The following is a 24,211-nucleotide window of genomic DNA, read 5'->3' as shown; positions in this document are numbered from 1 at the left end:
AATGTAGGACGAGATCATGGGTGAATTGTATCCCGACTTGAAGCGTTGGTATTCTGGCGAGATCATCGTTCTAGCGGCCATCTAACAATGATAAGTTGTCGAGTCTATCATGAGCATTGAATTATATATAGGGATTCATATGAACTATTATATATATATATATATATATATTCTTTCAAAATCTTTAATTAAGTGTCAATTAATTTAAAGGCTCATGAATATTTGGCGAAATCTAAATGCATGGCCTAATTAAAAAGTAATTAATGCTGAAATTGTAATTAATAAACCTTCTTTAAAATTCAACCTTGAAAATCTAAACTCATTAATTAGTTACCTTATTATTTTGTCATAAATGAGAAATATGAGTGAAAATATATACTAGCTAGATGAGACGATCGACGAGTACTGCGCGCATGACTTGTCGCCATAGAGTTAAATATTGTACTTATAATAAATAAGTTGAGGAATAATATTAATTCATGTTGTGATTAATTAATGTAGGACAAGTACATCCAAACTCTTTAATTAATTACATTATTATTTTTAAGGAATAAGAATGAATTAAATATATACTAGCTAGCTGAGATTGACCTGGCTTTGACACAACGAATTATACTAAATAAATTGAGGAATACATGTACGTTGGACAATTCATATATTAAATGATGGAATATTAAGATCAGTCAGGTACTGCAAACATACATACATGTCAAGATTTCTTTAAATTTTTCTTCGAATTTAAAAAATGTCTCCCTATCTTGAAGACCTTTAGGAATCAATAAAACAGAAACATCTATATGCATGTGACCATTCAATAGTCATGGCCTAGCCATTTATATATATATATATATATATATATATATATATTTTTTTTTTTAAAGGAAAAAAAAAATCAATAAAGAGTCAAGAATAAATTACATTCACCTTTCACAGGTGTCTAAAGTTGTTTAATACAACTTAATTGATAATTAATCGGGTGATGTTTGGATGGTACAAAATATGAGCTATTTTTGTGTATATATATATATATATCTTTATCCACTAGTATGAGGGGGCTCGCAAGCTCCATCAATAGGGCGACTATTTCAAATTGCCATAGCACCCTTGTCCGTCGAGTCGACACTGCAGCCGGCATTTGGATTCTTGGTGGCATGCTTGGATACCTCCCTTTCCGCCTTCTCCCCAGCCCTGGCTACATGCAACTCCATCAGTCTTACCTCGCGTGCAACCTCCATTCTGGCTTTTGCTAAATCTTGTTCAGCCTACATGCATGATTTCGGTTTGATTAATTATTATATCTCATAAGTTTAAATTGACCAAAACTTGAACTCGGAATTGTTTAGAAATTATAAGTTTAATCACCTTATCATGGTGTGTTTATCACATTATAATGGTGTTCCTCTCTCGGATCAAGAACATTTTCTACAACCTACGGCCTCGGCATTGTATGTAATGGAGTTATATACACATTGTATCTATATCTTTCCTAATTGTATAAAATGTTTAACTCAGAAAACTCAAAATTGTAGAAGATCTCTTATGCTTCTTTCTTACCTTCTCTTCTTCATTTGCTGCGGCCTTGGCCTTGCGCATAGCGTTCATGTCTTGCAGCTTGTCCTTCACAGCCTGCATTTTTCCACACTCTCCTAGTCTTTGTTCACAACCTACGAAAACACGAGGAAGTAATCTTAATCTTTAATTCCAAGCAAACACAATGCCCAGATAGCAAGATACAGCCACCCATATATATAGAAAGAGCGGTGCTACTCTGCCACTCAGAGTGCACTGCTCCATCTTACCGCTAGTTCAAAATTCATTTTTTATTTTTTTTTTAATTTTTTTATTCATATTTTTTTATCATTTTTTATCATTTTAAAACATTTTAAAAATATATATAAAAAAATCAAAACATTAATAGTCATTTCCTTAACTATTCAATAAAAAAATTTAAAAAAAAATTAAAATATATGAGGTGTCAAAATGAAGGGACAAATAGAGTCGGCAAAGTGCATTTTTCTATATAGATATTCACCGGGTTTCCCTGCCTTCTCACACTTTATCATGTTATGGCCACAGACACGACAAGTGTCTCACACCTTGAAGACGTTTAAAAACAAGTTGAGGATGGCATGCATGCATTTGAGGAGACTAATCCTGCATCCAATATCTAACCCGAAAATAACGATTCAATAATGAGATCCGATTCTTTAGATAGCTAGATTCATGAAGTATGGTTCATCTCTTGCCCGAATCTCCTGTAACAAATCCCAAATTTACAAGGAATTGATTTCAGCAGTTCAAAAGTACTGTACCAGCTCACTTCATACACATACCTAACTTGATCAGGATCCTCTGTAATATTCTCTAAAATTTTAGTTTTGAAAGCAACTATTGTGTAATAGCATTTAAAAAAGATAAGAACTTTGACGATCGAAAATGAAAAGTACACAAACCCAGATTCCAGAAAAAAGATCAGATGAATGAGCGAGCAATGCAGGTTTTTTTTTCCCAGAAGAGAAACCAATGATACGTTGGTCAAATATAATATTATATTGATTTAACAAAATGACGTTAAGCTTCTCTCCCTCTACATCTTGAAGTCATCGATCATTGTTTTTTCAGTGATAGAGGATATCGAGACAGGAATTATCATTGGGCCATTTCATCTTATTCCTCCTCCCCTTTTTCAAAAACCCAAACCCAAACACATTGCAATGCCAAATTTCTATTACAATCTAATCTTCATGTCATGGGTGATCTTATGATGCTCAGTATTCATATATACTAAACTTCCATCACTCGAACGATAACAAAGCAAGCGTATTTAGACTAAAATTTTTATGATGAACTCAACTGGAGCGGAGAAGGGGTGGAATCACCGGCATCAACTTCAACCTTGTTGAACCATACGTCTCTTGCGACAGTCACAGCTTCTTCCGGTGAAGCAAAAAGGGAATACCAACGAAGTCCTTCTCTTAAAAGCTCAATTCCAATGCTTTTCTTCTCTCTCCCTCTCCCCACCCCCCTCTCTGTCTCTTAAAAGCTCATAGCCTGTTGAGGTTATCTTCTTTGGGAAATGGGATTTTTGTATGTATATTGAGTTTTATCGTGTCGACTATTGCCGCCGTAAAAAACACTTTAGCGATATTACGAAAATACCCTATAGATTATGGCAGCACGAGTTTCACACCAGTGGTAAAAGCTACCAAGCTCATCAGGAATCAGCATAATTATTCGTTGATTTCTAGTATCACACAGCAGTTCACGGCAAATCACCATGGCTCCATTCACTTCAACCAAACCCGACGAGGACCAGGTCTGTTCTATTTCTCGATTTTCGTTTTTTTTCCTTTTTTGAATTCTCAATCTCATCCTCTGTTATAGAATTGAATTCATTTTCATCATCTGTTTGGTGGCTGAGAAAACCGAGGAGAAAAAAGAAAACTTTTGCTTTTCCCCTTTTCGATCAGGCTTAATAACACGCTCGGGTATTGAATTTTATGTACGAAGCAAGAATAACATCTTCAAGCTTGGGTTTTTTTTTAATTTTAATTTCCGGACTCTCTCTAGCCAACCAAACAGAGAATTTGCGTTTCATGTCCTATTAATACTGAAGGGAACTCCCTTTCGTAAATCAAGTAAACGCATGATTGAATAAATTACATTTGAATTTTGCAATGCACTTCCTCGTATATACCATGATTACTTTGCATGTTTCATACTTGATATTTCTTACTGTGTTTGAAAGGTTCTGGTTGAAGAGAGGTCTTCTGCAAGAGTATTGACATTGAATAGACCTAGACAATTGAACGCCCTTTCATTTGAAATGGTATGTGTTTTCTTTAATTATCCTTTATATTGTATTACCACGTTATTGCTTTTATATTCCTATTTGTACTTTTAAAGCATCTAATACTTTTAGATAGATGATTTTCTAGAGAGAGAGAGAGAGAGAGAGAGAGAGAGAGCATTTTACTTATGTGCTTTCATTCGTTGAATATAATCTCTAGGATATGGGTGGTTTGCTATTTGTAGCCCTTTTGGTGATCAACCTTCATCAGTTTCTTTATCATTTTCTTTAAATGTATATGTCCCTTTCTTACGCGTCTTTTATATCGACCACAACTGATACTGGGAAGTTTTGCATATTTTGTTCCTGTTACATAGTTTATATCATTACTATTCCTGGCCATGAATTCTGCTTTGTTGAAGCTATATATGCCTATTTCAAATGCATGAATACATATACATGTATTGGATAGTGGAAATGAAGTAAATTGTAATACATTTGCCATACACATGAAATCTGGAACTATAATTTTACTTTTCTACTTTTTTTATTTTTCAAATTTTAGGTTTCTCGGTTATTGGAACTTTTCATTGCCTATGAAGAGGATTCAAATGTCAAGTTGGTAATTGTGAAGGTACTCTTCTTCTGACATACAGTCTACAAGTCTCATCTTTAAATGATGGATATCATTTTTCTGGAGCTGATGTTTCATGCGTTATACTGTATCATTGACTCATCTTTTCTTTAAGGGATCTTTGTTGTTTGGTTACACAGTATTGCTCATGTATTTTTGTGATGGTTGTTTGGTTATGCATTTCTTCCAGTTCTTTCAATAATTATGTTGGAAAGTTAGCCCCTAGTTGTTTCAGTTGGTTCAAAAATACAAGATCGACTTTTGTGGGTCAGGGAGTCTTGTTGTATACTTTGGTTAAAGAAAATTGATTGAGTCCTTTTGTCCTGGTCACAAACTTGTTTGAAAAAGCAACCTTCTTAAGGTTGTTAACTTGTAGGGATTATAGATCTTAATATTCATCTAGTTCAGTTCAGTTCCTTGGTATAGACAGGAAAGGTTGGTAATTTGCAGGATTTTTAAGGAAGTTTCTCATGCATTTGGATAAGAATGGTGTTTTAATTTGTTCAATGACTGCTTGTCATTAAGTTCAAATTTGAATGTGTGACCTATTGCTTCAACCTTACAGAGAATGCTGGCTGTATGACTAACCTATCATCTGTGGTCTTACTTCTGTAGGGAAAGGGGAGAGCATTTTGTGCTGGTGGTGATGTTGCAGCTGTGGTTCAGGATTGTAATAAAGGTATAGGTTCTCTTCATTGCTTAATGTGCCACCCTTGCTTATCCTTAAAATCGGTAAGATTGATGACCTTCAACCTTGGATAAGGTTCGGCCTCTGTTGAGATGGAAGCATCTTCTTCTTCTAGCTTGATTATCTCGTGCCGTTCTTTTCCTTTTTATGGTCAAACTGGACTGAAGGGAGGAGGAATTCTTTAGAAGATGCTTAGTTTATGCAAATGTCGAGAATTTATTTTTGTACAAATAAAGGACATTAACACAAAGCATATTATAATTTATCCCATATTTTTCCTTATTAGGTGACTGGAGATTAGGTGCAAATTATTTTCGGAAGGAGTTCCTCTTAAATTACATCATGGCAACCTATTGTAAACCCCAGGTGAGCCAGTTTGCCTTAAGTGTAAATTTTACATACTGTGACTTTAGAGTTGAGGTATTCTTGGACAAGTTAGTTTCTGGATCCATCATCTGCATGTTTATATCCTATCTTACCTTTGCGTGTAAACAATGTTGAAGGTTTCAATTCTTAATGGAATTGTGATGGGAGGTGGAGCCGGAGCTTCAATTCACGGCAGATTCAGGGTTGCAACAGAGAATTCGGTATTTTTATCATCTTTATCTTTGGTTTAAAGTTGTATAGAATTCTACTTTAGCTTGTAGAGGTGAACATGGTTATGAATCACACATTTTCCTGAAACTTTAGATATTAATAATGTCTTTTTCATTGTCATAGCTCACTCTATTGATAATTTTCAGTTCCGAATGCTTGAATATGAGTAAGCTATATGTATAATTGCAAGTTCAATAGTTGTGAATGCATTAACGATACAAAAAGTTATCTGATAAAAGTTTCAGTTCATAAAAAGTGTTCTTTTTTATTAGTATGGCTTTACTCTTAATGAGATTCCATTTCGTCTTCCTAGATAGGTGTTGATTATTGTATACCAGCTTGTGTACTTGGACTATGCCTATTTCATTAATACAATCGTTTACTTATAAAAAAAAAAAGTGTTCTTTTTAAAAACGAATTTATTTGGTTACTTTCAATAATCTCATTGCTTCCTTTCATCTTTTCGTAATTTCTTGAATTATTGCAGCAGACTAGCAGAGTGTAAAAGTTTGAGGGATTAGAGATTTGTAATATGTAAAAGATTTCAATTTGAACATCTGGTGTTTATGTAATATATTTTCTTTTCATATTTGGATACTCTCCATTCTTTTGATCATGGAGGAGAAACATTTAGCTAGATAATATGGCAGAGGCATGATTGATCGATTTTGTATATATTTTGAGGATTATTATTTTAGATTTAGCACCTTTTGTTTCTTTGGTTAACATGTATTCTGACAGTGCAATGCCCAAGTAATAGGCAATACCTATCAAAAAAAGTATTCTGACAGTGCAATTGTTGCAGGTCTTTGCAATGCCAGAAACAGGTTTGGGGCTCTTCCCAGATGTAGGTGCCTCTTATTTCTTGTCCAGACTCCAAGGATTCTTTGGTATTGCCACTTATATCCTCAGTGTAAATACTTTTGATGAATAATTGAAATAAATAGTAACTCTTATTCTTTAAAAAAGAAGGTGAAGTTCTATTTCATCAGTACTGCTGCAGGATTATGCTGTAATATTTTCACAAAGTTATAGATTTTAATGCTGTTTTTGCTTGAATATTCATTATAGTGCTGAATCTTTGGCAGGAGAATATGTGGGTCTTACCGGCACTAGGTTGGATGGTGCTGAAATGCTTGCGTGTGGCCTTGCAACTCACTTTGTCCCCTCAGTGGTAGTACATCATTATGGTTTAATTAATTCATTTTAGATAGATTGAAGTTCTCGCTTGTCAAAAAAGGATATCTTGAAGTTATAATGAAGAGTATATATCACCTTGTTTTGTTGAGGAATAATGCTAATTACAAAAGTAACATGCATCAGCATTGTTTTGTTGACATGCAGTGACTTTATGTGCACATTAGGATTGATTGTAGTTTTTTTTCTGGACAGACTTTACATGCACATTATGAAATACAATTTAATGCTTCTAAAATCAATTAGTTTATGGAAAAATTGTTCATATTTGCTGCAGTGGATAATGACTGTTTCAACTCACCATACTCAGTAATCCTCTACAAGTCATTATCTTGAAATGCTATACATGTGTAGTACTTATAAAAAAAAAAAAAATTGCTATACATGTGTAGTCCTCTCCTCTGTTTCTCTTCCTATAATTATTAAAGCTTTTTATCTTCTAAGCTGGAAAGTCATACAATTTAAATGCCTTCTTATCTTTTTTCTTTTAATTATTCGACAGAGATTGTCTCTGTTGGAAGAGGCACTGCACAAGTTAGATTCAAGTGATCCAGCCATTGTTTCTGCAACCATTGACAAATACTCACAGCGACCTTATTTGAAAGAGCAAAGTGCATATCACAGGTTGTTTGGCATTTCTTATTATTAATATTATTTTGTAGTTCATATTAAATGGTTTTTTCAATTGTTATATGCTACTCTATCCCCTGTATGCCAAGAATTTTTAATAAATAATCCCCCTCATTCATCTTATGCTTTACTCATTTTTTTGAATCAGAAATGATCTCTATTCATGTCTTTGCATACATGTATATGCATTTTTATGCTAGATCTCCTGCATGAATAAAGAAAATTTCATCATTGAGCAACTTATGTAAATCCCCCTATATACTTGCCGTTTAAAAGTGTTTTGGTGTGATTGGCAAGATGTGAGGTACTTTGGGATGAATACATAATGCATATTACTCTTTCAGAAAAAGAATTGTCCAATGCTTGCTTGAAATGCAACCAATAGCATAATTAATGGAGTTTATTATCCCTGGACATTGACTCAGGTGGTGAAGGTGGCATCAGATAGAGTTGGGGTGCATATCAAAATAAACCCTTAAATAAAGAAACAAAAATAAATAAATAAATAGTTTAATAAGGACTATCAGAATATCTTTGGAACTTGAAAAAGGACACTATAAATGTCATAGAGTTGCCATCTCAGGTCTTAAACATCTGATTTACAATGCCTCAGATGAAAAAAGTTCTATTGATAATCTTTGGAACTTGAAAAAGGACACTATAAATGTCATAGAGTTGCCATCTCAGGTCTTAAACATCTGATTTACAATGCCTCAGATGAAAAAAGTTCTATTGATATGACCTGTTGCTTGTATCATCTTAGCATATGGTGATTATCATTTCTATGTGGACAAAGGAACCACATCTCAAAGATTAATTGCAGGAAATCTTTATTAGAACCATATTTGTTTCAAAAACTAATATTTAATTTTCTGAAACGAGGCTGCCTATTGTGTTGCCATCCAAGATCCTTAAATTTCTAAATCTTTTTTCTTGATAAACTCAAGATCTTTTTTCGTGGTTGCATTGGAAACAGATTGGATCTAATTGATAGGTGCTTCTCTCGAAGAACAGTCGAAGATATTTTATCTGCCCTTGTAAGTTTATGATATAGATATTTGTTTTCGGCGTTGAGACTGAATTTGATGTCCCATTTGTTATTTTAGAAAGTTTGTCGGTGCTTTAAGTTGTATTCTTTTTGGTTTCACACGTAAAAAGAGAAAATTTTTACCACTTAACTGACCATGATCTTATGCTTGCTGTTGTAGGAGAGAGAGGCATTGAATAAGAATGATGATTGGATATCTGCGACAATTAAGTCACTGAAGGAAGCATCTCCAACGAGCCTTAAGATTTCTCTGAGATCGGTAAGGGAGCAGAAAGACTTAGTTACCCCATGTTATTAAAACTAAAGTGGTAAAGACTTCTTTGGTTGCGTTTAAGATATTTGTTGTGCAATACCCCACGCTACTATATTCTTATCTAAGAACCCTGCCTGGTAATCTTCATGATGTTGTTAGCATCAGGTAGAAGTGTTTAATGATGTGAAGGTTTTGGTGATCTCACCTTTGTACAAGGATTCATTACTCATTTGACAAGTAAGGAGTTTTTTGGTTAGGCTCTGTCATTATCAAAATACTTGAAGAAAGCGTCCAGGAATCTTTGGAGAATCCAAGTTGGATCCTTTGAAACATAAATGGGTCATTTATTTTGGGGTAGTTGCCCCTTTTTGTAAAGGCCAATGTATTTTTTGTTTTTTGATGAAAAGGAAAAGACTGACCTTCATGGTACAGAAAAAAAAGTCATCACTTTGTGCATGAAACCCACTGTTGTAGTTTTACCACCATAAATGAAATATGAAACCCTCTGAATCTAGATAAATATACAGCCCTGTCAAACATAGCCAAGGGAACACTTGATCATAGTGGGGGAAAAAGCATCTGTTGCATACCTATACCATCCAAGCTAAGAAATTAAATTCACATAACACCTTTGTTAATAATACCAAAACTAAGTAATTATCTGGTGTTGTCTAGATCATGTTAAATTGTTTTCATTAAAACTTTGTATTCTTTTTGCAAACAGATTAGACAAGGAAGGCTCCAGGGTGTTGGTCAATGCCTTGTTCGCGAGTATAGAATGGTTTGTCATATCCTACAAGGGAATGTCAGCCAGGATTTCTTTGAGGTTATCTGCTTAAAGTATTTTTTCAGCTCTTAGTTTCTTCTTTTGTGGACGATTTTAACACCTCACCTTCTAATATAGGGCTGTAGAGCTATACTGCTGGACAAGGATAAGAACCCAAAGGTAAAATGAGAATTGTTTCTGTATCTTTGCATTTCGATTATCCTGTGATGTTCATAAATCTTGATTTATTTGGCTAATTCCATTTCTGGTTTTCAATTCAGTGGAAGCCCTCTAAATTGGAGCTTGTTAGTGAGGATATGGTCGACTCATACTTCTCCATGTTGGATGATGAAGATTGGGAAGATTTGAAGTTCCCTGCAAGATCCAATTTGCCTGTATCTGCCATTGCAAAGCTTTAATGCATCAAGATGAAAAAAGGGGAAATTGTTATAATCTTCTCTTTTCTAGCTAGTTTTTGCTATTTCAAAAGGATTCAGGGGCCTGAAGCGATGCTCCCAACCCAACACGATCCAGATTGTTTGCTTACTCCAAACTGGATCAAGATTCCTTAATTGTCCAATTAATATTGTAGATGTTTGAGATCTTAACTTGCGGTGATATGCATGGCTTAAGTTTCAAACTACCAACTTCTTTAATAAAAGTCAATTTTCAATGACCAAGTTTGTTTTCGCAGATGAGATGAGATGAGTTAAGATTAAATTTAAAAGTTAAAATAAAATATTGTTAGGATATATTTTTTAATATTATTTTTGTTTTGAAATTTGAAAATGTTGAATTGTTTACTTTATTGTGTGAAAATTTAAGAAAATTGTAATAATTAGATGATATGAGTTGAGAGAAGTTGTGAAAATAAACGAGATTTTAACATATTTATTTAAAATCTATATTAAAAAAATATCAGCGAGGACTGCGAGGGTTCACGTAATTTACATATTATACACTAATCTACTTGATAACCTCCATCTGTTGGCTGTTGATCTTCCTTGCTGACTCTCTCTCTCTCTCTCTCCACGTGAGGTTGACATGATCATTTGAAAAACCAAATCCTAAGACGATCATGATATTTTAGTTGAATTGATATTGACAAAAAATACATATAGAATGACGCAGGTGATAAATGAATGCATATATAAAGACTAGAAGAAGTTTAGGAGAAGCAAGAGAGAGAGAGAGAGAGAGAGAGGAGAGAAGAAGCCAAAGAAGGATAAAGAAGCTTGAGCCATGGCTTCCCTGGGCTCTGCCATAGCCAATGAGGATAAACCAATATTCCCATGTCCTGATCTCAGATACCATTCATTCATTTCCATGCTCTGTTTCGATGCTGAGCAAACAGGGTGGCAAAAAAATTGAGTGCCACTTTCTTTCTTGTGTTTTTACGGTTTGTGCAACGGTCTCATGCATAAAAGTTTTTATATTACTCCTGAATTTTGCAACAACCTCAATCGTATTTATCATGATTAAATTGTGCATGCATGCTCAGTTTATTACTGTTTCTTTTTCTGTTCGACAGATTCTAGTTGAGGAGAGGTCGTCTGCGAGGACAGATTCTACATGAGTTATGCTACTCATCATCCCATACTATATATCATACATATTTTAATTTTTTTTATTCCTACTAAACTAATTAAATTGTTCTACTTATCATCTATACATCACATACTTGTTATGAAAAAAAAAAAAAATTAAAAGAAATGTGGCGTGTGGAATGCTAATTAGAATTCAAAATTCCCAAAACTTGTTCCTTGGTGCAGAAGAATGTACTTTATCTTATTTTATTTTTAGCTAAAAGTTATTCACTCTCGAGTCCATGCTACTATACTGTCCCATCTTAACCGTTGGGCATACCAACCAGAGTAAAAAAGGTTTTTTTTTTTAACTTTTTTTTCACATATTTAAATATATTTAAAAAATTTAAAAAAATATATACCAATACATTTAAAATCACTTTCTTAATCATTAAGAAAAAAAAATTTTGACCAGCAGTCAAATGGAGATATCAAAAGGAGTAGGCATAGTAGTGTTTATCCAAGTCCATTCCTGGTGCAAATCAGTCTTTTATTGCATTTTAAAAAAAAATCATTGTCTTATTTTTGTGTCCAATGCTGTTATGATCACATCATAATTGGGAAAGCTTTGCTAATACAACTACTAGTCTACAACGGCAGAATTCTTAACAGTTACAAAATACCGACTACAAATGGAAAAGTCTTTCAGGGTGATAGTCATGGCAGGCCATTTCATGTACAATGGATTTATACTACACGAACCAGTGAATTTCACTATTCAGAAAGAACACACTTAGAAAGAAAAGAACCTCTAATTCAGGAGAAGGGGCAAAGCAATTGTCGACAGCAAATATCTAAGCCCACAGCAGATAACTACCTAACTAAGCTGGATCGTGATTATGGAAAATGTATGGCCATTGAACATGAACTTTTGCCTTGACTGACTCCCAACACGCCTGTTATTTACCCTGATTGGTGTAGCTGTTACACAGTAAAAGTCCAAGCATATATAAGAAAAAAAATTAACAATGAAACTTGAGAGATAAGTGATGTAAAGCATTATGATATAATTTTCAAGAACCAGCTATATGAGCACCATCTCCACTTCTCATTTTCTGATTTTGCTTTTCGGGGAAAGATAAGGATTGAGCTTTTTTTTGTTATTTGCGCGGGTGCCGGGGCGGTGGGGAACGGAAAAGGTTGAGCTGGAGAAACATGAAAGATCAAGTTTCGGCTGGTAAAACCATAAAGAACTGTTAGACTTTGATAGACTGGCACAGTTCCCTTGCTTTCACGGCAATGTACAATCAAAACCATAAGAGAATCACAATTTTTTTTTTAATAAGTATAACAAATCACATTTTAGTTCAGTTATTTTCTTTTACTGAGCTTATTTTAGTTCAACTGTTCATCAAACACAAGCAATTATTTGTTTGTCAACCTAATAATAATAGCATTCCTTCATGGTAAAGTACTCAATATCATTAAGACCGCCTTGCGGATATACATTAGAAAGAATGTTGACCGACGTCAAGACTATAAACCCAAGCAATTTTTGTTTTGTTTTGATAAGTAGTACTATAAACCCAAGCAATTAAGACGAAAACTAAGCAAACTAGCGATTCATAAATCCTTCAATTTGAGGTTCAGCAGTTGTTAGTTAACTTCTTTTTCCTATCGTTCCCATGTAATTCTAAGTTCAGAATTATTGAAATATGAAGAACACCAATTGTTTGTATAAAGGTCATACAGAAATCAAAAGGCAGAGCTTACTGTCATATTCGTTTTCTCATCTTTTCTATTACAAGCTGTTTACATATTTATGGACACGATCTCTAACAAACTCAAAATATTCTCTCCACTCGCTACATGCCACCTGTTCATCATTCCTTCATTCTGTTACAAGGTAATATTCTAGAGTATTACAGATTTATTGCTCTGGTGATGTGGAATTCGTTGCTGCAGTATGTGATGCCTTGATAAGAATAAAACCATCAAAACAGAGGCAGTAAGATATGCTAACATGTCATCACCTACCAGAATAATATGACAATCAGCTTAAACTTTCAAAAATTTTCCAGCAATGAAGATAAGATGTACATATAAGGGAGATTTCAAACCTTATAGCCAGGACCCTGTTTGCCGGCACCATGCGTTTCTGCTAGTATGCAACTAACCAAAATAACCATGGCAGTTTGATGAACCACATAAGCATTTCTTTTTCCGATTGAGTGTGCTGTTGCCCTCAGCCTCATTAGAGCGAGCAATCCCATAATCATAAGTCAACTCTGTCATAGGGGGGATATGTCTAATTGCGAAAAAGGCAATATGAAGAAAGGATTGATTATTGTGTTCATACAAAACTGGCTGCCAAAAAACATTTGGCGAGCAACTATGGTTCATAAATCGTGCTACATTTCCCATATTCTTAGCACTTATGACTAGGGGAGATGGAATTTTGTACTCCTCTTCAGAGTCATTAGAACTTTCCTCCTCCAATAGCCCAGGTTCATAATTCCACTTGAATGAGTTATAAACACGGGTTGTATCAAAAACATACTCATCGTTTTCAACTTCCTCCCCACCCTGCTTTCCCTTGACTTTGTCAATAACTTCACCTGCATACTCGCATATAAAAGTACCAGCGCGAATAGGATCCCATGACCGCAGGCCCCAGCCCCTATCTGTTGTTTTGAAAACTTCCAAGTGAGCTTTCAAACCACTCTGGGAAACTCGGTTTTTGCAGTTAGGAAAGCAAGGGCATGTGGGACCACATTCATGTATCAAAGGCTTTCGGCCCACAAGAACCCCGTTTGAAGTATATGGAAAATCACCTTCATTTTTCCTAATGCAAGAGCAGTCGGGATCACCTGGTTGGCATGCATTACGGCAGTTGCATCCAAAAGAAGGCTGTGTTAAGTCAAATGATTTCGAATACTTGAGAGAGGGAAAATAAATGAAATGAGCAGGGCCCTTCTCTCCATCCACATCATTTACAAGTGAAACAGGTATATTTTCAGCTCCTGACGTGAGGTCCGGAAGAATAAGTCCAACCCTTGAAGAGAATCCTTCCTTCCACTTCTGAATTGATTTCCAAGCAGCAAACGCAACAGGCTGCCCCGGCATCCTCACAAATTTGTACTTGAATATATTGCAACCAGATTTCCTCTCAGTCCACGACTCTTGAATTTTATAAAGCCCATCGTAGACATAGACCTTTGATGATGGATTAACAGCATCTTTGATACCACGGACGACTCTAATTTCATTGCCCCGCCGAAAGCTTCTCTCCAGAGCGAGATTACCCCTTTCAAGCTTCTGATCAGTTGCTTGTTTGTCTTTCTTACCAAAATTCCCACCCTGACCACTATAAATAAGAATATCCCCATCCTCCACATCACCATATTCTGCAGACGAAACAATGCTCACAGCCACTGGCTCTTGATCCAATGCATCCCTGACAATAAGATAGTCAATACCACTCATAGACGGCGCATGTAATCCCACCACACACAATTCTATACGAAAAAAGAAGATGTCCCCAATCTCAACCCCAGACACAGCTCCAATCTTCCTCCTCATGTTTGTGCGGATCCCTTTGCTCATCGAAAGATTTCCAGCTTTTAAATCAGCTCGCTTGATAATCCCATTGCTCAGTTCCTTGGCATCTTCCATTTGGCTGAGCCTTCTCCGAAGTGCATCAAATCTCATAAGAACACGATTAACCAATTCCCTGTTACCGTCATCCCTATCAACTTGACTAATATCACCAACAAAAACTGTACCTGACCCTTTCCTGGCAGCATAGGAGAGGGAAGATTTAGTATCCCGATTCTTCGGTGTCTTCCTCTGTGAAGAGCTGGAGCCACGCAAGGGAGCTCCACGCTTTTGACCATCAAAATAACCATCTGCACTCCCGTCCATTTCCATTGACGGCCCATCGTCCCCATCAAATGCTCTCGAAGATTCTGGTGATTGGGTGCTTCGAAATGCTCGCAGAGGAGTCGGTATAGGACCCATTGGCATCTGCATTGGAGATCCTTTTGGGACACTAAATGGGTAAAACGGCGTAAATCCAGAAGGGAAAGGGCCATTAGGTGGGCCGCATACAAAGGGAGGAGTTTCAGATGCACTTGGGAAAACTGGTTTTAAACTGCGCAGGGGCTTCACATCCAAGACTCTGGACTTATCAAAAGAGGTTGAAGGAGGAACAGAGTTGTAACCTGACCCTGCTTCCATTACAACAAACCCTTCCAACCAAAGATACAAAAACCACAGAGTCTCCCGAACGTTATCCTCCAAACCTGAAAGATATCCACTTCTCAAAGATTTAAATTATATCCAATTGGATTCCATCTAAGTATGGAGATTTGGACCTAAAAGCCTAACTTCTGTGACAAGAAAGTACCAACAGGGCTACACATTTCTGAAAAGGAATCACACTTTAAGCAGAAATTAAGCAAAATAAAAGTCGTAAGGGGAACTTTTCAAATAGGTGAACAATGTTTTTCTAAGAAAAATGGTGGACATGGACATGGACATGGACATGCAGGTGCATCAGTTATAAGGGAAGAAAACGAACACAATTACCGAACCGGAAGCTTAAGCAAAAGTGTTTCTAAATATCAGACAAAGTCAAACAGTAGAAGATCGTTACCTCTTGGAAATCCCGGACTGGGTAATTATTAGGGTTTTTGCTGAGAGTGTGTGAGGGAGAGAGAAAAAAAGAGGTGAAAGGTGCATCGCGAAAGGGGCAGCTTTGACTGTGAACTCTCACTGTGACTTTCTCCGATCAGCATTTACTACAGTTTTTTTTTTTTTTTTGTACGAATCACATTTTATAATTCAGACACACCGTATGTATAATATTTATTTAATGGCGCTGCTGCTACACTGCTACTATGTACCCATGATTTAAATTGTATTTTTTTTTCTAAATATTTAATAAAAAATATTAATATATTAATATTCATTTTCTTAATTATTAAAAAAATAAAACTAAATATACAAACAGTTAAATTGAAAAAACAAACTCAAGAAATATAATAATTTTATTTTTATTTAATAAGAAATATTTTAACCACAAAATAATTTCATAAAAATAAATTTATAAAATTAATATGGCTTGATGATACACATTAAATTATAAAATTATTTTTATTTAAAATAAATTTAATATATTATAAAAATTATATAAATTTATAAATTTATTTCTATAAAATAATTTTATAATTGTAACACTTTCCATATTTAATATATAATATTAAAGAGTTTATCTGACTTCCCAATCAAACGTGATGATATTTCACATTTTAAATATTTTTTTATTAATCACTTAAATAAAATCCACTTGAAACATGTCACGTCACGAAAATGTGCCATGTAATAATTTAAGGGTGATGCTACAGCCCCCGCTGGGGGCTCCCGCCGGGGGCTGTAGGATTATTTTATATATTTTTTATTTAAATAATTTTTTATATAGATTTTTAATATTTTTTAATATTTTAAAAAAATAATAAATTAAAAATATTATTAAAAAAATATTTTTTTAATCAGAAAGTAAAAAAAATATATTTTCTTAATTACGAAGTAAAATAAAAAATATTTTTTTATAATTTTTTATTTTACTTCATGATTAAGAAAGTATTTTTAATAATATTATGATTTTTTTAAATATTTAAAATGGACATGCTACAGCTTCGTTGGGGTTCCTGTTGGGCTTAATATGTACTCTTTTATGTGTATTTTTTTAATTTATTTTTTATATAGATTTTTTTTACACTTTTAAAAAATAAAATAAATTTAAAATATCATTAAAAAACACTTTCTTAATCAGAAAGTAAAAAAAAATTATTAAAAAATACTTCCTTAATCACGAAGTAAAATAAATATTATTTTTTATTTTATTTCTTGATTAAAAAAATATTTTTTAATAATATTATAATTTTTATTTTATTTTTTAAAATATTTAAAATTATAAATAATATTTATATTAAAAAAATTAAAATAAATAGATAAAAAAATGTTACATGCCCAGCGGGAGCTCCCAGCGGGAGCCCCCAGCGGGGCATGTAGCATTTTCCATAATTTAAAGTGAGATAAGTACGTGAAAAAAATGTTTATTGTACGACCGATGTACAGTCATCGAATTTGTATTTTGAATAAGTCATCAAATAGTATATTTTTATTTTTTATATATTTTTTTAATTATCATAAATATTTTTAAAAAAATTCATAATATCATTAAAAAATACATTCTTAATCATTAAATAAAAATAAAATTAAAAAAATCCATTCGAGACACTATTTGAATCCCTAATTCGAAATCCAAAGTATTTCTGTTATGAAAAAATCTTATTACAAGCAAGTTTGTGCATCAATTCATGCACCAATATTAATATGTAATACATATATTTAACGAAACGATATGAATTAAAGATAAAAATAATTTTTATGATATAGAAGATTTTTTTCTTCTCTCAAAAAAAATATTTTTATTTTTTTTTAAATAAAAAAAATTATCGATACGCGATATGGTGCACGAACTCGTTTGTATCTAACAAAACCCGTATGTTATAGTATTTACTCAATATTTAATATTACTTGAAGAATTCGCTCTCATAGTTAATAATACTACATAATTTGTTTATTTTTCTTCTACTTTAAATTTTAATTATATTCTAACATCAATATTAAGAGCCATTCTTTATGCGTATAATATTTAATATATAATATTAAACAGTTTATGTGATATCCCAATCACTCATGACGATGCATCCGTCACATTTAGATTATTTATTCTATTAATCACTTAAATGAAATCTACAATAAACCTGCCACGTCACCAAATAATGTGTCATTTAATAATTTAAAGTAAGAGATAAATACATGAAGAAAAATTTATAGTATTTATTTATTTAATATTGCTTGAAAAATATTCACTCTAATAGTTAGTACTACATAATATGTAGATCATTCTATAATATATATTTTTTTATCTATTCGTTTTTGTGGAGATATGATTTTGTTCCCTTTACCAAAAGTATGTTATCAAAGGTAATGAAAAATAATTATAGATAAATTCAAAAGATTTTCAATCCAAACTAAACCAAGAACCAACCAATCCAGAGTTGGAATTTATCTAGCAATTAATCAAAGGATTTACTTCTTTTTTAGGTTAATTCGAAATTGCTGGAATTAAATAAGAGAAGTATTAGAATAATAAACAGATTTCAAAAAAAGTAAAATCATAAACTAACATGATTTCATATAATATATTAGATCTAATTTATAATTTTATAATTTTATAATCTAATATACTACATCAAATCACATCATTATAAGCTTATTTTTATAAAATTATTTTGACTAAAATATTTGTTATTAAATAATGGTCAATTACTAGCATTACTGATCACCCAGCTCAATCCTCTATTGTTTAGAATGATTAGATTTTGCTATACAACAGCTACTATTCCACCCCACACTTTAGAGTTTTTATTTTTTATTTTTATTTTATAGAATGTGGGATATTTTTTTCATAGGATTTGAAGTGTGAAATAGTAAATAGTAACTGATGAGAAGAATTATTCATTTTACTAACATAATCTTTACATGCTCTAGAAGAAAAAAAGTATTGCAAAGCTATTAGTTTGACATTTGATACCCATAAGATGTGCTTTCCATATGGTACAGCACTTCCAAATTCAAAAAAAGTCACTATATACATCTAGTTTGAGTTTATTAGAACGAACTGAATACAAAAGCTTACAACCCACCCACTTACAGCCTCATAGGAAAGATCCCCATGCACCAAGGAAATGGAAAGGATGTAAATTGTCATTTGCCGACGAGTCATCGAGGATCCAGAGATGAGGGAGCGAAGACCGGCAGGAACTTCTTCAGTGGCAATAAGGAATGGATGAAGAAACAAACCACTTTACTCAGAGCACAGGCGTTTGCAATGCAGATTATAACACTAACTGGAAAGAGTAATATCTGGTAAAGGAGGAGGCAGCATCACCGAGCTTATTTAGTCCAAACATACCCGTATAGGCTTTTCTCCAGGTTCTTTTTGAGGGGACACGCAGCCTCAGAGAGTTGTCTCAAGTTGTTTATCTGCAACTTGCTTTTTAAGGAACTCAAGCACTGACAGGCGCTGCAAGTGGAAACAAACCGTATGTTAGAGTAACTTTTTCAGGATCCAGACTGCATATCACTCGGTCAAAGCAGGGGACCCTTACCCGTTGCTCAAGACCAGCATCTTCAGATTTCAATTTCAAAGTTTCCAACAATGTTATGGCTTCTTGAAATCCATCAACCGCCACCTCCTCATTCCCTAGACTCCTATCCACATCTGCAACTTTTGCAAGAGAAACAGAAACATCTAGAATCTGTAGTTTTACAAACAACAATTTACAAAATTGCATGAATCAAACGTCAAAAACTGCAATGTTTTAACTAAAGACAATACTTTCAACAGTGGGGTATCACTGGAAAATTGTACCCACTGGTATGTGCATGCATATATCTTAAAAGCTTTATATAACCCAAGGAAAACGAAATTAACAAACCACCAAATCTGCAAAGTTGAGGTCAGCAAGAACACAACATACAATGGGAAAACCAAATCAATAAATCGTCAGTCTTTTATTGGTTGTAGTTTTCTAGAATTTGTATAACCTATTCCTTTACTGTTCCTCAAACAAGATTGTTTTTATATTAATTTTTTGGGTCGTTCCTCGGAACCTTATATTTTTCAAGGTCAAATCAAAATCTATTAAGATGGCAACGGTTGCATGCATCTTCTGTTCTGTTCCATAAACAATCTCCAAATCCAATCTGAACATCTGAGGAGCAAACCATCCTGCTCCCGCAACCTAGGGAAGTTTATATGAGGTAAGTTATATCCACCTTTTTTTCATGGACGGTAAGTTATATCCACCTTGTAGACTGATAATATTGGATGCATCATGCAATAGTAGGTAAACAATTATATGCCGTGTGAAATTAATTGCAAGTATATTCTTTCAAGACTGATAAATTAGATATGCAAGCCTCTCTATAGAGATCAAACTCAAAAGAGAACTTGTTCAAGTCAAAGGACTCGATCTAATTACTTTTCCACATCAGCAGGTCAAATATTGCTGTCAAATTTTAAGAACTTCTGCAATAAATAAACACTCATCAGATTAGTTACTCTTTTGATTCCCGAGCATCACTATAGATCAATATTCTTGTTCGATGATTATATGCGAAAATCTTACTAAACATAAGATTGCTACAATGTCAATTTACCCCCTTGGATGTTTGATTGCAGCCAAATCAATTGATTAAACACACCTACAATGTATGCCACCTAGTCTTTCAAATAATTTAACCATATATGGATACATTTCAAATCTAACACTTATGATCTGATGAACCTACTGATCCAGAGCAAATAAATCGATGACCAGTAACCCCAAATTGAAATAGGTGAATATCAGTTCCTGACCTGGGATGGAACGTCTGAATGATGCTTGATGGCATCACGACGGGCATTTAAAGACCGGTAATAGTAAGACTGTGCAGCTTGTAGGTTTCCATCATAATATTTCAGATCTCCAATTTTATTAAGTGAAACAGAAAGTGTATGCGTAATCTGTGGAGAGAAAAATTACAGAAAAGTTAAACAGCAGTTGACGCAAGCATGGTAAGATGAAAAATATGTTGTGATATTGCACAATAAAGCTTGCGATCCTATAACCTCCAGATCATCCATTGGCAATTTTGAAAGAAATTCAACACTCTCTTCAAAATAAGCCACTGCAGAACCAGCATCTCCCAGTGCTCGACTGCAATAAATATGACGAGTTCAAATAGATATGGCACTTGCATGTGCAGAACAAAAGAAAATAAGAAAATGGGGGTCACCAAGACACGAATCAATTCAGATATATATATAAAAATAATAATGAGAGAGAGAGAGACTTAAAAATCAAGGATCTGACAAACAACTTGGTTCCAATATATTAAAAACCAAAAACTAGCTCAAGCTATGAGGAAGTGTGTCAACAATAAGACAGCTTCGCAAAGGTGCATATCAACCTTTGGTTTCAGTTCTGAACATAGGACAGATGGGAACTTTCCAATCCCCAGCCAGGCAGGAAAGGACAGTGATTTACCACATCTAACGTATGCATGTCAGTTCCTAAGCTACTTGCCCACCTGGGGGAAATTAATGAAAATATCACCCTAGTCATACACACCTCATAATCATCTTCTCAACCACTTTAACAAGCTGCAGGCACACAGGTTAAGTGCTGAAAAACACCACCTTGAATAGCTATGTAAATGCATACCAGCAAAAAGAACACATGTAAAATTAAAAACGAGAAGGTATAGAACAAGGACAAACCAGCAGTCACCAAGCATACCCAGAACTGCTCCAAGCTGTGAACAGAGCTCTGGTGTGTCGCCCATTCTTTCTAACTGTTCTCGGATGTCATCTGCACACAGACTGAGTCTTGATTTGGCACTTTCTACATTCTGGGCTCGAAATGCCTACAAAAGGAAAGCCATCAGCCTATTGTAACATAAATGACGCAGGAAAAGGCAAGACAACAAATAGAACATATCCAAGCAGAAGGAAAAATATTAATTCAGTAGCACAGATTGTTGAGTCATCTACCCCTGCTGTTATGTGATTTAGTGATATGTCCTTGAATTTAGAAATTAATTAATTATTAGAACGAGAAAGAACCCACTTCAAATATGGCTGAAGGAAGAAAGAAATCATGTAATCACAGCTCACAAACTTATAACTGACTGTCACGTTACCTCACACTTGAGCCCTTGTTCATGGAGGGTAGACATGCCATTCAGACCAAACTTCAAAGACCATTGACTCGGGTGCAGAAAAATATAAAAAAGAAAGAAGAAGTTTCCAAGTATGCTCAAATTTGAAGCAAGTGTTCCCTCTTGATTGAATGAAATGATAACACCACCCCGAGTAATGAGTACTCTAGCTAGGTGTCTCTCAGGTATACTACTTGTGTAGGGAGGTTGCACCATTGCACTTATTAATAAAATCTTCTTACTTACAAAAAAAAAAAAAGGGAAACTCAGTAACAGAATTCAAGCAAAACACACCCTCATGGCCTGTTGCACCAAGAAAGCCCCTCTCTCCAAAGACACGTCTTCATATATGACTGGTTTTTTCTCACCCACTACTTCTTTGTCTGCATCAGCATGAGACCTTTTGATCCTGGCATGACCTTCAATGAATCGGTCAACCATACCCTGAAGAGTTGAATCCGCTTCTATTTTCTCAATATCAGCTCCACACAGTGGACAGTCCTTGAAGCGTGATATACATGCTCTGATTTCAAGTAAAGTATTACAGATATCAGAACAAAAAAAGAAAAGGACTTTGACATAAAAAATTAATAGCAAGAAAGAAACCTAAACCAGGAACCACCATACTTAGCTTACTTGCAATAAACATGTGAACAAGGCACACACTTGCTACTTTCAAAAAGAAGTGCTTGGCAAATCATACAACTGAGGGGGCCTAGCTTAAACGTTTGGGAATCATATCCAAATGGGCACTTTGGAGAAGCAGTGGCAGAGTCACTGGAATCCTTCTTAGCCTTGCTTTCATTCGTTTTAGAATCATATCCAAAGGGGCACTTTGGAGAAGCATTGGCAGCGTCACTAGAATCCTTCTTTGCCTTGCTTTCATTCGTTTGAGAATCATATCCAAAGGGGCACTTTGGAGAAGCAGTGGCAGAGTGACTGGAATCCTTCTTTATCTTGCTCTCACTCTCAGGCTGATGTTTATTTGTATTTTCTCCCAGCTTTTTCGTAGTGATCTCGTCGGGACGAGCAGCTTTGACAAAAGGGCAAACAGGTGTCATCCTGGTCGATACCCTGTATCAGAAACATAATGCATTACACACACACACACACACACACACATCTTTAGATAATATTTTTCCTAAACGAAAACATACTTATCACAACACAAAGATCCATAGTGAGCCTCAAAAGAGTTCTTTTACATATACATACAAAAAAAACCGACTTACAGCTTAATACATCATATTACACATTGCATCTTGTTACTATCCCCAGCAGATTACCTCTCTTCCACCCAGTAAAGATATGCAATTCATTCACACCCACTTATACCAAAGCAATGTAAGGTCTTGATTGAAAATTGCTCAATTGCAACTAATCCAATATCGAAGCATCAATTCCAGTTATTTTATTTTGATCAAATTCATTCATTCACTCGTAACGCCCAGTCTTACCACGACAATCTAAGCTCAAGATTGAAAATTTCTAAATTGCAGCCAACGCAACATCAACATCAAAATACTCGATTCCATTTCCCTTTTTCCTGATTGGAAAGTTATGCACACACCGAACGGTCCTGAACGGAGATATTCCATTCCCGTTCTGGGCTCACCCAAAGCCAAAAATGAAGCACACGCATTAAAATTCTAGTTTCATGCAATCAAATTTATTCAGAACATGGAGAAACCCTCATTAACAAGACACGGCGTCAGCTCTCTTCCATGTTAATTTAAAATTCAATTATAAAAATAACAGCAATTAGGCAAATTCAACCCTTAAAAAGAAGTGTCTTTCGTTTATTCTCAATAATTCTACAAATAACTAATCATTAAATATATGCATACATCCATACAAGCATACAATTTACTTTCTGCTAGAGCTTCTTTTGGGAGAGGAGAGCTTAGGATAAGGAATTTAGGAAGGAAAAACAAAAGTAAGGAAACGAAGCAGAGAGAGAGATAGAGAGACCCGTGCTTTGTACCTGAAGCTCTAGCAATCGATGCCCCAAACGATGTTGCGGTTCTCTTCTTCTTCGGTCTTCTGCTTTTTTCTTTCTTTCTAGTTTCTTCGGTGCAAAATATCCAGATCGCCTTGAAAATAGCAGATTTATGGTCGGTTGGTGCGCCACTTCACATACGTTCTGAAGTGATATTTCCCATGAACTCTTCAACTTTTCTTATATTACAATATGCCCCCCAACATCATCTTTTTTATTTTCTTCTATCATTTGGGACAATGTG

At 34.4% G+C, this 24,211-nt stretch overlaps 4 protein-coding genes across 12 annotated transcripts; 1 reads left to right on the top strand and 3 right to left on the bottom strand.

Moving 5' to 3' along the window:
- Nucleotides 1-896: 896 nt before the first annotated feature.
- LOC108989471 lies at nucleotides 897-2,961 on the bottom strand. Of its 4 annotated transcripts, none has more exons than XM_018963108.2 (3): nucleotides 2,880-2,961; nucleotides 1,555-1,664; nucleotides 897-1,262 (listed from the first exon to the last, which is right to left on the bottom strand). In XM_018963108.2, the coding sequence occupies exons 2-3, from the start codon at nucleotides 1,630-1,632 to the stop codon at nucleotides 1,086-1,088; spliced, it is 255 nt and encodes an 84-aa protein (XP_018818653.1). In that variant the 5' UTR covers nucleotides 1,633-1,664; nucleotides 2,880-2,961; the 3' UTR covers nucleotides 897-1,085. The 4 variants fall into 4 exon arrangements, 3 of the variants coding, with proteins under 3 accessions (XP_018818653.1, XP_018818636.1, XP_018818645.1); XM_018963091.2 differs by having other exon boundaries at nucleotides 2,855-2,958; XM_018963100.2 differs by lacking the exon at nucleotides 2,880-2,961 and adding an exon at nucleotides 2,033-2,202.
- LOC108989465 (3-hydroxyisobutyryl-CoA hydrolase 1-like) lies at nucleotides 2,311-10,283 on the top strand. The gene is made up of 14 exons (XM_018963079.2): nucleotides 2,311-3,316; nucleotides 3,749-3,829; nucleotides 4,356-4,424; nucleotides 5,040-5,103; nucleotides 5,399-5,478; nucleotides 5,616-5,699; nucleotides 6,515-6,599; nucleotides 6,798-6,883; nucleotides 7,409-7,530; nucleotides 8,513-8,573; nucleotides 8,745-8,843; nucleotides 9,562-9,663; nucleotides 9,742-9,783; nucleotides 9,885-10,283. Exons 1-14 carry the CDS (start codon nucleotides 3,278-3,280, stop codon nucleotides 10,020-10,022), a joined length of 1,152 nt encoding a protein of 383 aa, XP_018818624.1. The 5' UTR covers nucleotides 2,311-3,277; the 3' UTR covers nucleotides 10,023-10,283.
- A 1,448-nt stretch (nucleotides 10,284-11,731) lies between these two features.
- On the bottom strand, nucleotides 11,732-15,933 carry LOC108989442 (histone-lysine N-methyltransferase, H3 lysine-9 specific SUVH1-like). 5 transcript variants are annotated; one of them, XM_035690314.1, is made up of 3 exons: nucleotides 15,787-15,933; nucleotides 13,250-15,433; nucleotides 11,732-12,110 (listed from the first exon to the last, which is right to left on the bottom strand). In XM_035690314.1, the coding sequence occupies exon 2, from the start codon at nucleotides 15,366-15,368 to the stop codon at nucleotides 13,302-13,304; it is 2,067 nt and encodes a 688-aa protein (XP_035546207.1). In that variant the 5' UTR covers nucleotides 15,369-15,433; nucleotides 15,787-15,933; the 3' UTR covers nucleotides 11,732-12,110; nucleotides 13,250-13,301. The 5 variants fall into 5 exon arrangements, with proteins under 5 accessions (XP_035546207.1, XP_035546205.1, XP_035546203.1 ...); XM_035690312.1 differs by lacking the exon at nucleotides 11,732-12,110 and adding an exon at nucleotides 12,844-13,162 and having other exon boundaries at nucleotides 13,250-15,555; nucleotides 15,787-15,920; XM_035690310.1 differs by lacking the exon at nucleotides 11,732-12,110 and adding an exon at nucleotides 12,844-13,162 and having other exon boundaries at nucleotides 15,787-15,920.
- A 2,768-nt stretch (nucleotides 15,934-18,701) lies between these two features.
- Nucleotides 18,702-24,117, bottom strand: LOC108989422 (protein NCA1). Of its 2 annotated transcripts, none has more exons than XR_001995842.2 (8): nucleotides 23,953-24,117; nucleotides 22,605-23,042; nucleotides 22,263-22,491; nucleotides 21,529-21,674; nucleotides 20,878-20,965; nucleotides 20,626-20,772; nucleotides 19,373-19,485; nucleotides 18,702-19,287 (listed from the first exon to the last, which is right to left on the bottom strand). XR_001995842.2 is itself a non-coding variant. In XM_018963023.2 (8 exons), the coding sequence occupies exons 2-8, from the start codon at nucleotides 23,027-23,029 to the stop codon at nucleotides 19,222-19,224; spliced, it is 1,251 nt and encodes a 416-aa protein (XP_018818568.1). In that variant the 5' UTR covers nucleotides 23,030-23,042; nucleotides 23,953-24,116; the 3' UTR covers nucleotides 18,702-19,221. The 2 variants fall into 2 exon arrangements, 1 of the variants encoding a protein (XP_018818568.1); XM_018963023.2 differs by having other exon boundaries at nucleotides 19,373-19,522; nucleotides 23,953-24,116.
- Between the last annotated feature and the right edge of the window lie 94 nt (nucleotides 24,118-24,211).

The sequence above is a fragment of the Juglans regia genome, chromosome 5, assembly GCF_001411555.2.
Source record: "Juglans regia cultivar Chandler chromosome 5, Walnut 2.0, whole genome shotgun sequence".
Taxonomy (NCBI): domain Eukaryota; kingdom Viridiplantae; phylum Streptophyta; class Magnoliopsida; order Fagales; family Juglandaceae; genus Juglans; species Juglans regia.
Note: the sequence above shows the minus strand (reverse complement) of the source record. Positions and strands in the feature narration are given on the sequence as shown.